General features: G+C 34.8%; 1 protein-coding gene across 2 annotated transcripts; it reads left to right on the top strand.

The window, feature by feature from the left end:
* The first annotated feature begins 959 nt into the window (after positions 1 to 959).
* Positions 960 to 14,008, top strand: LOC131165324 (uncharacterized). 2 transcript variants are annotated; one of them, XR_009139538.1, is made up of 11 exons: positions 997 to 1,229; positions 1,345 to 1,420; positions 1,566 to 1,663; positions 2,573 to 2,674; positions 2,848 to 2,934; positions 7,958 to 8,074; positions 10,886 to 10,989; positions 12,602 to 12,741; positions 12,886 to 13,022; positions 13,144 to 13,501; positions 13,623 to 14,008. XR_009139538.1 is itself a non-coding variant. In XM_058122997.1 (10 exons), exons 1-10 carry the CDS (start codon positions 1,044 to 1,046, stop codon positions 13,318 to 13,320), a joined length of 1,224 nt encoding a protein of 407 aa, XP_057978980.1. In that variant the 5' UTR covers positions 960 to 1,043; the 3' UTR covers positions 13,321 to 14,008. The 2 variants fall into 2 exon arrangements, 1 of the variants encoding a protein (XP_057978980.1); XM_058122997.1 differs by having other exon boundaries at positions 960 to 1,229; positions 13,144 to 14,008.
* The last annotated feature ends 1,983 nt before the right edge of the window (positions 14,009 to 15,991 follow it).

Genomic DNA, 15,991 nt, shown 5'->3' with positions numbered 1-15,991 from the left:
AAAATACAAAAATATTTATAATTTTTAAAAAAATTAAAAATAATAAAAGTTAGTTATAAAATATTTTACTATTTTTTAATTGTCATGTATTATAAGGTTGTTATTGTAAGTGAATTTTGAAATATAGCAATTAGGTAAAACAATTATAATAATTTTATTTTATTATACAATTTAAATTTTATATTATTTTGCAATTTTTTTATTTTAATGTTTTTAAAAATATTTTTTAATTTAAAGACAAAAGTTGGTGTACTTAAGTTTTTTAATTTATTTTAATTTTCAAAATATTAATCAGATATATTATTAATTTTAAATTTTTAGTTTATATTTAAAATTCTTAATTTTAAGTTTTGATTTTTAGTTTCATAATTTTTGAGAGTGATACATCCCTAAATAGTCATATTTTCAGTTAATTTTATTTTTAAAATGCTACAATAGGATAAATGAAACAAAATGGGAATTAAATCGTTGATTTTCAAATTTTGATTTGCCAATTTTCAGTTTTAATTTTTATTTTCATAGTTTTTGTGACTGATACGTTTCTAAAGAATCAAAATATTTAGTTAATATTATTTAAAAAATATCACTAAAGAAAAATTGAAGATTTGTTTGGTATCGTTGTTATTTCTTATTTTCTGTTTTTCTTTCTCTACGATAAAAAAATAAATTATAAAAATGTGTTCATTTCTGTTATCAATTTTTTGTTTGTATGGTTGATTTTTAATTGTTTGTCAAAAAATTTAAAAGTAAGTTTTATGATTTTTAATTTAAATATAATTAAAAAGAAAAAATATATAAATTTTTAAAAATAATAATAAAGCCAATTAAGTAAATTAAAATTTAAGTGTATTAAGTAAAATAATTATAATAAATTTTTTTTCCATTTGTCCCCCCCATCACGTTAGCTGCCCTTTTTTCTGTGAAATCCTTGCAACTAGGGTTATTATCGTCTTTTCGTCAGAAGATGAGGTTTTTAAGAGTCGATTGTCATCCTTACTCCGTTCGCCTCGGCCTAGCGAGGTTTTAGCTCATCGCCATTGCCAATGGCGCTCCTTCAGCTCGCGTGCTCATTCCCTATCGCACGAGCGATGCGCTCTCGGTCCTTCACCACCGTAGCCTCTGGCGCCATTACCGTCCCCTCTCTCTCGCGACCCTTGCACGCTGATTCGCACGTGCTCCTCGGCATGTCCGAGCCAGAGCTTCAGCAGCTCGCTCTCGACTTTGGACAGGTAGCACACCTACTCTCTCTCTCTCTCTCTCTCGTAAAATTGATATATATATATATATATGTATTATTTATAAAATTGATATGTTCAAATAATATATATGTACGCATGTATGTAGCGAAGCTATAGGGGGAAACAACTGCATCATCTTCTGTACAAGAGAAAGGCTAAAAATATTCAAGATTTCAGTCACTGTGAGCATTATTCGTTCTCTCTTTTCTTTTAATTTTTTGCTTCTTATATTTGATGCCCTTGTTTTGGGTTTTGCAGTTTTTTTGGTGTCTGTTGTTTCTGTTGTAATTTTTCATATTTTGTTGGTTTTTGAATTTTGGAGGATAGTGCCTCAGGCATTTAGGAATGCTCTTCAAGAAGCGGGATGGAGGATTGGGCGCTCACCCGTCCACCGTGCCGTCACTGCTGCTGATGGTACTATTAAGGTAAAATCCAAAATAAAATAAAACAAAGTAATTAGTTTTAACTTTTTTTTTTTTAAGTTTAATAATCCTTAGAGATAAACGCACATTTGGTCACTGAATTTAAAAAAAGTTCTCTGTGGTTATTGTGATTTATTTTTTTCCTGACATGGCCACTATATATATATATTCAAATGTAAGTCACTCTACATTCTGAACATTATTCTCAATTTGCACATGAATTCCAATGCCATTTTGCTGTCGATAAACTCAGTACCTTTCTGCACATTGTCAAAATGGAATAACTTCATTTTTCCCCTCAGCATTTCAAAGTCATATAGCCATTCTTTAGACTGACGTCAAAACACAACATGGTGCCATCATCATAAACGTCAGTAAGAAATTGGAGGGTGTCATTTTAGAAATCTTAGAGGACATCCCTTGCATTGACGTCCCACATTCAATGAATGTGTATAAGTAGAAAATGCAAGTCTAGCATTATTTCCCACGTTAACTTTTCATGGCATGTCAAAGTATTGTTTTTCTTTTTCTCCCTTGCCCATCATAGGGCCATTAGTGTGAAGCTGAACAACAGGATGTAACTGGTCTCCCTTTTCCAACCCTTCCCAAGGTTAGGACCGGAGACAACCAACATAAAACTCCCAAGCTGGAACTGTTGAGACCTCCTACATGGAAGTCAACTTTTCAAGGCATGATAAATTGTTCATAGGAAGTCCTGCAGATGAAGATTCAAAAAGTCCTGTGTCTGGCAAATGTATCTTAACTGGAAACAACATCTGATCAGTTGTTCATTTTCTTTTACAAAAATCTCCATTCGGTCATTCCTCTTCCCCTCCATTCCTCTTCCTTTTTGTCTACGTTTCATGATTATTTCTCTCTGCTATCATCTTCTGATCAGCATTCCTCTTGCAGCTACTAATAAAACTAGAGGACAATAGACTGGTGGAAACTGTTGGCATACCAGTTGAAGACGACAAAGGTTCATTACGCCTTACTGCTTGCGTTTCATCACAGGTGAATTTCTGGCTAGTGGATTGATCGGTGTGATCTTCTGTATGATTACTGGTATTGGTCTAAGAAATTGTATTTTTTGCACTCAGTAACAGGTACCATGTTTTTGTTAAAAAAAAATCTTTTAAAAAATCATTTCACTTAAGTCTCTTCTGTTCAATTTTGCTGTGATTCAGGTTGGCTGCCCATTACGTTGCTCATTTTGTGCTACTGGCAAGGGTGGGTACTCAAGGAACCTTAAAAGGCATGAAATTGTTGAGCAGGTCTGTCATACATTTTCATTTTTTTTAAGCCTAGGAATGCGAGGTCCTGTTTATGTTGAACGGTTTGAAAATTTGCCGGCTAGGTGAGATTAAATTTGTTTAATATTCTACATGAGCAGATAAAATATGTTGGTTTGATTTATTATTTTATTTATTTAAAATTTGACAGCATTAATATATTCTAATAAGCTTAAGTTTGTTTTGATGTAAAATGGAAGGAGAAAATTATAAATTTAAAAACAAGGGGAAAACATAATTGGACTGAAACTCCACACTTCATTGATAAGGAAATGACCATTATATAGGCTAAAAAACAAACGGTTACAAGCACAAAAATAGGAACCCCTAACATCATGCTAAACAACTCCTATGCACCACTAACATCATGCTAAACAACTCTTAGGCACCACTAACATCATGCTAACCAACTCCTAAAAATTAGGCAATAAACAGAAACAAAAACACATTCTAATGTGCTGCTATAATTTATTCAACAAACCCTTCCTTAAACTGATGTTCCATACATAACATCAGTTTAATAAGACTCAAACTTTGAAGCGCCATCCCTCAGACAAAGTCCTTTGAACTGCAAACACCAAGTAACTCCCTGAGCTTCTGAAATGCTGGAAATTTGAGAGGCTTTGTTAGAATATCAATAATCTGGTCTTCACTTCTGCAGTAAACCAAATTAATAACTCCATCATTCGTGAGATCTCTCAAGAAATGATACTTCACATCTATATGCTTGCTTCAACCATGTAGAATAGGATTGTTTGAGAGCTTTATTGCTGAACCGTTGTCACAATAAATGAGAGTAGGCCCATCTTCTTTGAATTGCAGCTCTTCAAGAATCTTCTTTAGCCAAATAGCTTGACAAGCACAAGCTGTTGCTGCAACAAATTCAGCTTCAGTGGTTGACAATGTGACAATTGGCTGCTTCTTTGATGACCATGAAACAACTCTTGTTCCCAACATGAAAACATATTCAGATGTGTTTTTTTGATCATCAAAATCTCTTGCATAATTACTATCTGTAAAGCCAAACAAATCTGACTTTTCTCCCTTTTTGAAGAACAACCCAAACTCTTTAGTACCTTGCAAGTACCTAAGAATTCTTTTTGCAGCCAAAAGATGAATCTCTGTTGGACACTCCATGTATCTACTAATGACACTTACAACATGCATTATATCAGGCCTTGTTGCAGTCAAATACATTAAGCTCCCCACAATCTTCTTGTAAAGAGTACTGTTAACCTTCTTTCCTCCATCATCCTTGTTTAGCTTCAAACTAAACTCAGAAGGTGTATTCACAGGATTACAATTCTTCATCTAAAACCTGTCCAAGGTTTCTTCCACATACTTCTTTTGAGAAATAAGAATGTCAGTAGAGGACTGCAACACTTCTATGCCAAGAAAGTAATGCATCATGCCAAGATCAGACATTTCAAATTCAGCTATCACGGATTTCTTAAAGCTATCAAACATGACTGTAATACTTCCAGTATAGATTAGATCATTTACATATAAGCAAACAATGGGCATTTTCCCTCCATCCTCAACTTTTGTGAAAAGTATATGTTCATAAGGACATTTTTGAAATCCTTCCTTCAAAAAATAAGTTTCTATACGATTATACCAAGCTCGTGGGGCTTGTTTTAATCCATATAGAGCCTTCTTTAGTCTATATACTTTATGCTCATTTCTAGATTTCACATAAATAGGAGGTTGATCGATAAATACCGGTCCCTTCAAATCTCCATGGAGGAATGCCGACTTTACGTCCAGCTGGAAAATAGGCCATGAGTTCTGAGCTGCTAATGCAATCACCAATTTGATTGTGTCATGCCTTGCAATTGGAGCAAAGACTTTTTTATAATCAACACCACACTCTTGCTTATAGCCCTTGGCCACCAAGTGTGCCTTGTACTTGTTGATTTCACCATTCTCCTTCAGTTTTGTCTTGTAGACTCACTTCACACTAATTGTTTTGTGCCATTCTAGAAGATCAGATAACTCCCAAGTATCATTCTTTTCGATGGCTGCAATTTTAGTATCCATAGCCTTCCGCCATTTTGATTCTTTGACAGCACTTTCAAACACTGTAGGATCACAATCTAAAAATAGAGCAAAATGAGTGAGTGGGTCTTCAGATTGATCAATTCTAGTTACCTCATAATCTGACATCCATGCTGGCCTCCTTCGAACACGCTGAGAACATGATTCAGCTACTACTTCTGGTGTTGTTGGAGTGACTTCAGAGGCCACAGGAGTTTCATTTTGAGGATTCTCAAATGCATCAGTTGTTGGCGCAAGGTGTTGCTGTGGCCGGTTTGCTTCATCACCATCTTCTCCATCAAAACTAGTTGGAATTGGCTCTCCAACTACATTTTTGCTCAATTCCTAGATTTGATCTTCATCAAAAACGACGTCTCGACTGATAAGTATTTTCTTAGTGTTAAGATTGTAAAGCTTATAAGCTTTTGACTGATCACAAATACCAAGAAAAATACATTTTTCTCTCTTTTCATCCAGCTTCTTCCTCTTCTGATTTGGAATATAGGCATATGCAACACACCCAAAAATTCTGAAGTGATCAACAGCTGGTTGTCGTCTGCTCCATGCTTCCTCTGGTGTCTTATTTTGAATAGCATTTGTTTGACTTCTATTCAATATATGAATGCTTCAGATAATAGCTTCCGGCCAGAAGCTTTTTAGAATACAATTCCTTATTAAAAGACTTCGCACCATATTTAGAATAGTGCGATTCTTCCTTTCACAAATGCCATTCTGTTGGGGCGTATAAGTTGTTGTAAGCTGCCGCTTGATTCCATGAGTCTCACAGAAACTTGCAAATTCATGTGAGTTATATTCTCCACCACGATCTGTGCGAAGAATTTTTATGGCATTGCCAAATTCTTTCTTAACTAGCACTTTATAGCTTTTGAAGGCTAGAAAGGCTTCAGACTTCTCTTGCAAAAAATAAACCCAACTTTTGCGACCAAAATCATCAATGAAGGTAAGTATATATCTCTTACCTCCATTAGAGCATGGAGTTATTGGCCCGCAAATGTTGGAATGAACAAGCTTCAGGGCAGCCTTTGCCCTCCATGATTTCCCATGTGGGAATTGATTATGGTGTTGTTTGCTAACAACGCATTTTTCACAAACTTCAGAAGGAGCTGTAATTTGAGGAAGACCCGTCACCATATTTTTCTGTTGTAAAGTCTTAAACCCGCCAAAGTTAAGATGCCCATAGCGAAAATGCCATAGCCATTCCTTCTCTTCCAATCTTGCAGAAAGACATGAGTGATCGGTGTTATGGAGATACAATGGAAACATTCTATTGGCTGTCATGTTGACTTGAACAATCAAGCGCAACTTCTCATCTTCAATTCTGCAGACTCCATTTTTTATAGAGATTCCATATCCCATTTCTTGTAGCTGACCAACACTGAGTAAATTTGTTCTCAAATCTGGAACAAAAAGAACTTTAGAAATAGTTTGAATAGAATTTCTATTGGTTTGAATTGCTACCTTTTCCTTTCCCATAACAGAGACTGTAGAGCCATTACCGAACTTCACAACATCACGAAAAGCTTTATCCAATTCAGAAAATACAAACTTCTCTCCACTTATATGGTTGCTGTAGCTAGTGTTTAAGTACCACAAGAATTTCTTGTGGGTTTCCTCCTTCACGTGACAAACCATCTACAAAGACACTTCTTCTTCCTTCTTAGCAAAATTGGATGGCTTTCCACCATCTCTCCTTAGATTAGTACGACACTTTGACTTGTAGTGGCCAAACTTGTGACACCTATAGCATTTAGCTCTTGATTTGTCTGTTGACTTTGACGTTGAATGATTGTTATTGTTGTCATGGCCTTTTCCTCTCCCTCGAGAATCAGAATCTTTAGATTTTTGATTTGAGTTCCTACCATCATTGCTGTCTCTTCCTCGTCCTTGACCACCTCCTTTTGATGTCGAGGCTTGTAACACTTGCTCCTCCTTGTCTTGCTGATTCATTTTCTGCCTATGAACCAACAAAGAACTCTGCAATTCATCAATGGACATACTGTCAATGTCTTTAGATTCCTCAATCGAACAAACAACATGGTTGAATTTTGTTTTCATCGAATGAAGAATCTTCTCAATGATAGTGACATATGCTATTTTGTCGCCATGGATTCTCATATTATTTGTGATTGCCATCGCCCAAGAGAAGTAATCTGTCACCGATTCTACAGACTTCATGTGTAAAGTTTTAAAATCACCTCGAAGTGCTTGCAACTGTGCCCTTCTTGCCTTTGTTGTCCCCTCATACTTCTTCTTCATAGAGTCCCATATCTGCTTGGAAGTTTCTTTACATAGAATGGTTTCCAGGATGGAACGATCAATTGCCTGGAAGAGATAATTCTTTTCTTTGAGATCCTTTAACTTCTGCCCTTTAAACTCCACCTTCTATGCATCTGTCAGTACAACATTTGCTGCTGGTTCTACTACTCTAGAATCAACAACTGTCCAATATTCTTTGGATCTCAAAAAATTCTCCGTAAGCATGCTCTTATGGTCATAGTGACCATCAAAGCATGGAATGGTTGGTTGCACAAAAGTTTCAGAAGCCATTGTGGAACTCTAACCTTGCTCTGATACCACTGATGTAAAATGGAAGAAGAAAACTATAAATTTAAAAACAAGGGGAAAACAGAGTTGGACTGAAACTCCACTCTTCATTGATAAGGAAATGGCCATTATATAGGTTAAAAAACAAACGGTTACAAGCACAAAAATAGGAACCACTAACATCATGCTAAACAACTCTAAGGCACCACTAACATCATGCTAAACAACTCTTAGGCACCATTAACATCATGCAAAACAACTCTTAGGCACCACTAACATCATGTTAACCAACTCCTACAAACTAGGGAACAAACAAAAACAAAAATACATTCTAATGTGCTGCTACTAATTTATTCAACATGTTTAGTATATCAATGTGTGATTTTGCATTCTACACATACAGGTCTTGGCCATAGAGGAACTTTTCAAGCATAGGGTGACAAATGTTGTGTTCATGGGAATGGGTGAGCCAATGTTGAACTTGAAATCGGTTCTTGAAGCGCATCGATGCTTGAATAAGGTGCATTTATGACCTTTTTGTCATCTAGTTTGTGGATCTACTCATCCGTTTAATTATTATTATTGTTATTACTTTTACATGTTAACCTGTTTTTATACACGTTAGATTTTGCTTCTAAGATTTACTTGGGGTTGTGGAACATAAAATTTTATAGATTCTTTTAAGGTTTAACTTATTATGGCTTCATTTTTATTTATTTATTTGTATGAAAGTGTTCTTGCTACAAAGTTATGTTTGGAGCCAATGTTTTTAAAAGGCTCATTTGAGACTTGCCTCAAGTTAAGGGGAAAGCTATAGGACCAGATAACATCCAAATTGAAGTTTGGAAATGCTTAGGGGATAACGGAATTATATGGCTAACTAATTAATTTTATACAATTATAAAAATTAAGAAAATGTCAAATAAATGGAAGAAAAACACTTTAATACCTGTATACAAAAATAAAGGAGATATTTAAAATTGTAATAACTATCGTGAAATTAAACTTATGAGTCGTACGATGAAATTATGGGAAAGGGTAGATGAGCAAAGATTAAGGTTAGAAACGAAGGTTTTAAAAAATCAATTTGATTTTATGCCTGGGAGATCTACCATAGAAACTATATATCTTTTAAGAAGATTAATGGAAAAGTTTAGGGAAAAGAAAAGGGACTTGCATATGATATTTATTGACCTAGAGAAAGCATATGATAGGATACCAAGGGAAGTTCTATGGTGAGTTTTAGAAAAAAAAAGTGTATGTAGTAGGTATATTGATGTTATTAAGGATATGTACGATGAAGTAATGACTAGTGTAAGGACTATAGATGAAGAAATTAGAGAATTTCCGATCATCATAGGTATACATCAAGGATCTGCTTGTAGTCCTTATCTTTTTGTTTTCGTAATGGACCAATTGACTAAGAGTATTCAAAAGGAGGTTCCATGGTGTATGTTGTTTGCAGATGATATTGTATTAATTGATGAAATTATGGACGGAGAAGAGGCTGAATTAGAATTATGGAGAGAAGCTTTGGAATCTAGAGGCCTTAGGATAAGTAGAAATAAGACAGAGTATATGAAGTGTAATTTTAGTAATGATAGGAGGAATATTGGAGACAAAGTTAAACTTGATGATGAAGAAATAAATAGTACTTGTAGATTTCGATACCTTGGATCTATTATGCAAGCTGAAGGAGAAATTGAAGATGACGTAATGCATAAAATTAAAGCAGGTTGGGTAAAATGGAGAAGTGCTTCAAGTGTGCTCTGTGATCGTAAACTACCCTTAAAATTAAAAGGGAAGTTTTATAAGATAGCTATAAGACTAGCTATGCTATATGGATCAGAATGTTGAGCGACGAAAAAATAGAATATCCAAAAAGTAAAAGTTGCCGAGATGAGAATGCTTAGATGAATGAGTGGTATAATATTGAAAGATAAATTAAGGAATGAACATATTTGCGGCAAGTTAGGTGTAGCCCCTATAGAAGATGAGATAAGGGAGGGACGACTGAGATGGTATGAAAAATTGCAACGTAGGCCACATAGTGCGCCATTAAGGAATAGTGAGTTAGATACTGTGGGGGGGCAGTAGAAGGCGTAGGGGTAGACCTAAAATAACTTGGGAGGAGATAGTGAGTAAGAATTTAATATCCCTGAATCTGTCAAAAGAAATGGTCCATGATTGCATAAATTGGTGGAAAAGTAAATATATAGCCGATCCCACAGAGTGGGACGTAGGGCTTGGTGTTGTTGTATAATATGAGTTGATTTCTAACTCTTGAAACTCAGCCGTTCCAAAATAACTAAGAGGTTTATCTTAGACCATGGAAACAATTTGAACTTTGTGATAGTATAGCTATCTCTTGCCATGATTTGCATCATGAATTCAAGATGGCAATTTTTGAGTAGTTTGCAAAATATATTTAATTTTTATTTGCATTATATTTGTGTTTTTGTTTTTTTTTGTTTTTTTAAAAATATAGTAATATATTACATATTTTTATCTAAAAATAAAATTCTCAAAAGACTTATGCCTCGCCTCTTAAGGGTTAAAATACCTCACCTTATGCCTTTGCATTTTATAACATTATCTGGAACAACCAATTCAATTTTTAGGTCTTTCCATAATGGCATGTGTTCCTGTAGCGTTTTGTTTTTCTTTTCTTAATATTTTTGGTAAACCAGTCCTCCTCTCCCCCCCCCCCGGGCCCCCAGCCGACATCAGCCAAATATATGCATATATATATATATATATATTTAAACCACTATCATCAGGAGTGTGTCCATGTAGAGGGAATTCACTATGATGCTATACTTTTTTTATTTTTTTCTGTCATACATATGCCACCTCAGAAAAGCAGGAAAAAAAGAGTGCTTTTTTATTAGGAAATTCCTTTAAATCAATTGAGGAAATAGCTCTTAATGGCAATTTACTATTTTCCTTGATACATTAGCCACGTGGGAATGGGAACACGCAATCTTAAACTTCTTGTTGTCGATGGTAGGAAACTGCGAATGAACTAGTTATTATCATAGTTATATTGTCAGGTTATCTGTTGTGAGAAGATTGGCTAGATATCTTATTATGTGGACCTACATATTCTAGACACCTATTTTCTGATACAAGTTCTTGTTACTCTTTTATTTATGTTTTCCATTATTTAATTTATCTGGTGGTGGTTTGAATTTTAAAGACTAGTGTATTTTTTTTCAACTAATTGCCTCTTAATATTGTTGAGACGATTTTTTTTTTTTATGATGTTACAAACTTCAGCATTCTAGTTTCATACTGAAGTTCACAGAATAGCTCTGTCTTTTTGTTCAAGGATGTGCAAATTGGGCAAAGAATGATTACAATTTCCACTGTTGGGGTTCCCAACACAATAAGAAAGCTGGCTTCTCACAAACTTCAGTCCACATTGGCTGTCAGGTATGCTATCTTGAATAGGGGAAAAAAATATCGGTCAAATAGTTCTGTAGACTAGTTAAAATGTGGTTTGTTATCTCTAGTATGTTAGCTTGGTTAGGCACTGAAGGAGGAAGGGGGGAGTGTTTAATTTAAAAAAGTGATCTTTTAACAATTCAATCATAATTAACTTGCACAAGCATAAACGAGTAAACCATACACACATGTCGATATTATTATGGATTGGTGTTCTTGACCTATGTCCACTCCCCAAGCAACTTCTTGGGTATATGGTACATGGACATTCGGTCTAAGCATACATTAGCTATAATGACCACAATCAAGCTCTTAAAGTCTCGGGCAACGATCCATGGACCCAACAAGTAATTTCAATAAGAATATGAAGGATAATAACAAATAAACTGCAGAATTTATCTAAAAGTTCTTTACATGGTCAACTCAAGTAAAATCCGCTTGAATTCACTTGACTACTGAAAAACTATATTTCAAGATTATTGAGATAGAAGAAGAGAGAGTAACAAATATATAATATCTATGTTTGACACTCTTCAACATAGGAGCAAGAAGGCCTTGAAAATTGTAATTAATGTTGCTTTACTTGTCGTAGTGTTGTAGGTAACCACTCTTGCAAGGAAAATATAGAACTGCTTTCCAATGTCTCTAATACGAGTTACCTTCAAAGGCCCAATTAAGAAGTCAATATAATATGCCCAAATAATTCACGCATTCTGTTAAGCAATAAAAATGCAGTCTTTAAAAATTAATTTCCATATTGCTAATTAAAAATCAATATTGTAGAGCAATAAGGGACAGAAAAAAACACACGCATGAAATAGAGAGGGTGTATGTAAGAGAGATATAATGAACATGGTTTTCTAATTTTTGGATTCCAAGTTTGAATTTTTGAAACACCTCACTAATGAAAAGGGAAGATAAAGAATCTAATTTCAAAAGAGAAGGAAAGTCACTTTCTTTTAGCTATTATGAAAAATCTCAAGCATTCAAATTTAAACTTTTGTCCAATCGGAATTAGGTGCACATGTAAATTTGTTTGGGAACATTTTCAAAAATCACATTTTTTTTAATGTTTAAATAAAATCATTCATTTAAAATATGTAGGGTCCACCAGTCAAAAAAAATTGGGAGCTCTCTGTTTCATGCTGTTTATGCTGATGAGCAATAGGAGAAAGTGAAATCTGCAATACTTTGGGAATCTTTGTATCTTCGAGCTCTCCAATTTTTTTTTTTTTTCATCATTCAAATTTTAAAAATTGATTGTGTTCTCTAACCCTTTCATTCTTTATGAAGAGATATCTGACCCCTGAATCTCTGATGAATGAGAAGCTCATAATTTATCTATAATTAAGTTCTTTTTGTCAATTAAAATTTCTGAGTAGTTTAATATCCTTAGTTTTCGATGCTGTGTTGACTAATGGGTTATCTAGAAGCAATATCATCTTTCCTTGTTTGCTGCTCTTCATATTGTCACCATATTATCTTAAAAAGTTCAATCTGACATTATCTGTCAGTGCTTACCAGCTGCACCTAAACGTTATTTAGTCTTTAAAAATTTTACTTCATACTTGTGTTACATTAATTCTTTCTGTGCTTTCAGCTTACATGCTCCAAACCAGAAACTTAGGGAAATGATTGTGCCAAGTGCAAAATCCTACCCTCTGCATGCAATTATGAAGGATTGCAGGGACTATTTTCTGGAAACTAGTCGACGAGTATCCTTTGAGTATACACTTTTAGGTACTGAAGGTTTATCATAATAAATTCTTGTCTTCAACATACTATGCCTGCAAAAAAAAGGGAGGGAGACTCTTTTCCCTGCATTAGTATTTTAGAAGTTAATAACATTAATTATCATATGAAAGTGAATTTCTTTCTTTGCAGCTGGGGTCAATGATGAAGTGGAGCATGCTGTAGAACTTGCCAAGCTACTCCATGAATGGGGACATGGTTATCATGTGAACCTGATACCTTTTAATCCAATTGAAGGGTCTGAGTTTCGGCGTCCTTACAAAAAAGCGGTCTGCTCATGTCATTTCTGATTGATGATTCAATATTTTTTTTCTTGGTTTTAAGATCACAGTGTCATGAATACGCATCATCATTTGATTCATTGTGTTGAAATATGTTTATACTTGGCAGGTATTAGCATTTGCAGGTGCTTTGGAGTCCCGTAAAATAACTGTCAGTGTACGTCAGACACGAGGCCTTGATGCAAGTGCAGCTTGTGGACAGTTAAGAAATGAGTTCCAGAAGAGCCCATTGCTTGATGAACCTGCCAGTGTTCAAAACCATTTAAAAATCCCAGTTCCTTGTTAATGCCAGGAGCTTTTCAGTGGTTAGCCTATACCAACTCACCGCATTATATTATCACCACTCTTGTCATGCAGCCATCCCCCCTACTGAATGGCATGTTTGCGGCAGTGGCTGCCGTGTTTCCTCCAGAAATTTAACTTCTGTATAAGGGAGGCTGAGATGTTGGAGATACTGAAAAATGATGGTATTTTCCACTGAACTGCTGCTGGTGATGGTGAATTTCTCATGGAATGTTCCAATGCGGGGTACTAAAAGAAGGTGGGTGGGCCTTCTACTTTCTTCTCTTGGTTTTTGCTTTGTAACAGGAAATGTTGGGCTTAAAATTTATGAAACTCGGTTAAGAGGCTTCGACTTTGTATATTACACCATGATGCTTGTTGAAGGTGTGGAGGTAAGGGTTTTGGTAGGCATGCCATCACTGGGATCCCGGTCTGGTTCATTTGAGTTCTTGTGCAAATAATTACATAGCAAGGATGTAAAGTTCACCCCGGTGCCATGATCATGATGCTAAGTTTTGTTTGATGTCAATTGGAACATTCAGCAGCAATTTTGGAGGAACTCTACTGAAAGAAAAATTTGAGGTTTGAATTGAGGTTTGTTTAGAATTTGATGAGATTTAATATATTTTGTGCCATATTTTCGTTTGAGTTAACATAATTCTAAATTTAAGGTTTGAACATAATCCTATAAACACACGTATGTTATTTTGTCGTGAATTGATGAAGTAATGCTTTGCTCAAAATTAGTACAGGGTAGGGTGGTTTCAATTCTTGTCAATACTTTTTATGCTTGGTTCGGAAGATAAAATCCGGTGAGAATATAATGGTCATTGTGTAGGCCTACCGTTATTGCTGAATCTGATTCTCCAGTTGCTGTAAAATGTGGTAGCGTTTTGGATTCATTGGAGATAAGGAATCTCTTGCAGAGGCAATGGGCTTTGTTGGTTGGGCCACACTTACTGAGATGAGCGGTGCCCCTTGAAGGGACATTGCTATTGTTGTTCAAGTGATGTTTGAGGATATGAATTTTAAATTTTGAATTTGAAAGTACAAATTTGAATAAAATTTAGTATAATTTTATATTGCATTTTGTTCAAATTCATATAAGTTTATATTTGAAACTAAAAATTTAATTCCTCGACACTATAAGAAAAAAATGCAATTTTAGGAGAAACTAACTATAAGAATTAGTGTTATTTCAATAATATGACAGACAAGAAATTAATTTTCCAAAATCTCATTTTGAGAAAATAATTTTTTAATAATATCTTTTATATGAGCAGAACAATATCAACTAGACAATTTATTTTGAAAATTCACTAAGCTTAGAATAGCAAGAGATACAACATGCAAGAGAATGAGAAAGAAGATACGAGATTGATGGAGAAATGAAGCCATATAAAGGCATTACGTAGCACACACGAAAAGTAGGGGGTAGTATGACGTGGGGAATGGAGATGCTCTTGAACTACAAGATGGAACAAGGAAGGTGTTTTCACGACAATGATACGTCTAAGTTTTTAGTTTTTAATTTCTACTTTTAATTTTAGTCTTTTTTTTTATCTCTAATACTATAAAAGGAAATTTTCTTTTGGTATCATCTTTCAAAAATATCAAATTTATCTTTATAATTATCAATGATTATTACAAAATATTCCTTTTTACTCCCCACAATTATTTTAAAATACTCTCATAGTTATATCTAATTTATCCCTGTAACTATTAAAGCAAAGTGGTTAGGACTTAAAAACGATAAGAGAGAAAATTAGGTAAAGAATGAATTGTACTTGAGAAAGTACATGGAGCGGAATTAGAACGTGAAGACTCTGGGGGATCTGAGCATATATAGTCTTGAAGGTAGGAGGGACGAGTGATTTGGCGGTGTGGCCAAGAAGAGACGGTTGGGGCGGGGGGGGGGGGGGGGGTGGTGTTGGTTTCAACGGGTTCAAGAGAGGGACTATCGGTGGGACTATTTGTTGGACTGTCTGGGTTTGGGTTAGGAAAATAATCTTGGTAATGAAATTCAGTGAAGATAGGATTGGGGTTAATAGGGACAGTAGGGAAAATGGGTGGAGTGTCTGTGAGGTTATAGGTTGTAGGGTCAGCATAAGGAAAGACAATCTCAACAAACCGAACATCACGATAGGTGGAGTGACTAAGAGAATAACCAAGGAAGATGCATGGATAGGTTCGTGGCGAAAATTTGTCACGATGAACGTTCAAAGTATGTGCATAGCATAGACAACCAAAAACATGAAGATGCTTATAAGTGGGGGTTTTATGAAAAAGAAGTCCATACGAAGTTTGATGGTGTAGAGACACTAACGGGGTACGATTAATCAAATATGTAGCAGTTAGGATACATTCATGTGATGGTCCCAAAAATGTATATATGAGTAGAGTATAATAATAATAATAATAATAATAATAATGGTCAATATCAATACAGAGGTGCTTTTCTGTAGAATCTTTGATTCCATGTTTGATGTCTAAGAAAAACCTTATCTTAACGAGTGTTCAAAAACCATTGCGATTTAGTTGCTCCCTAGAGGTTAGTTTGGTCAAAATGGAATTTCATAAGATAAATAAGGTAAACACTAATTATACACGTAAATAAGTACAATAAATAGGGTAAACACTAATTGTACACGTAAATAAGTACATATACATAAAAT

This window comes from Malania oleifera, chromosome 10 (assembly GCF_029873635.1).
Source record: "Malania oleifera isolate guangnan ecotype guangnan chromosome 10, ASM2987363v1, whole genome shotgun sequence".
NCBI classification, from domain to species: domain Eukaryota; kingdom Viridiplantae; phylum Streptophyta; class Magnoliopsida; order Santalales; family Ximeniaceae; genus Malania; species Malania oleifera.
Note: the sequence above shows the minus strand (reverse complement) of the source record. Positions and strands in the feature narration are given on the sequence as shown.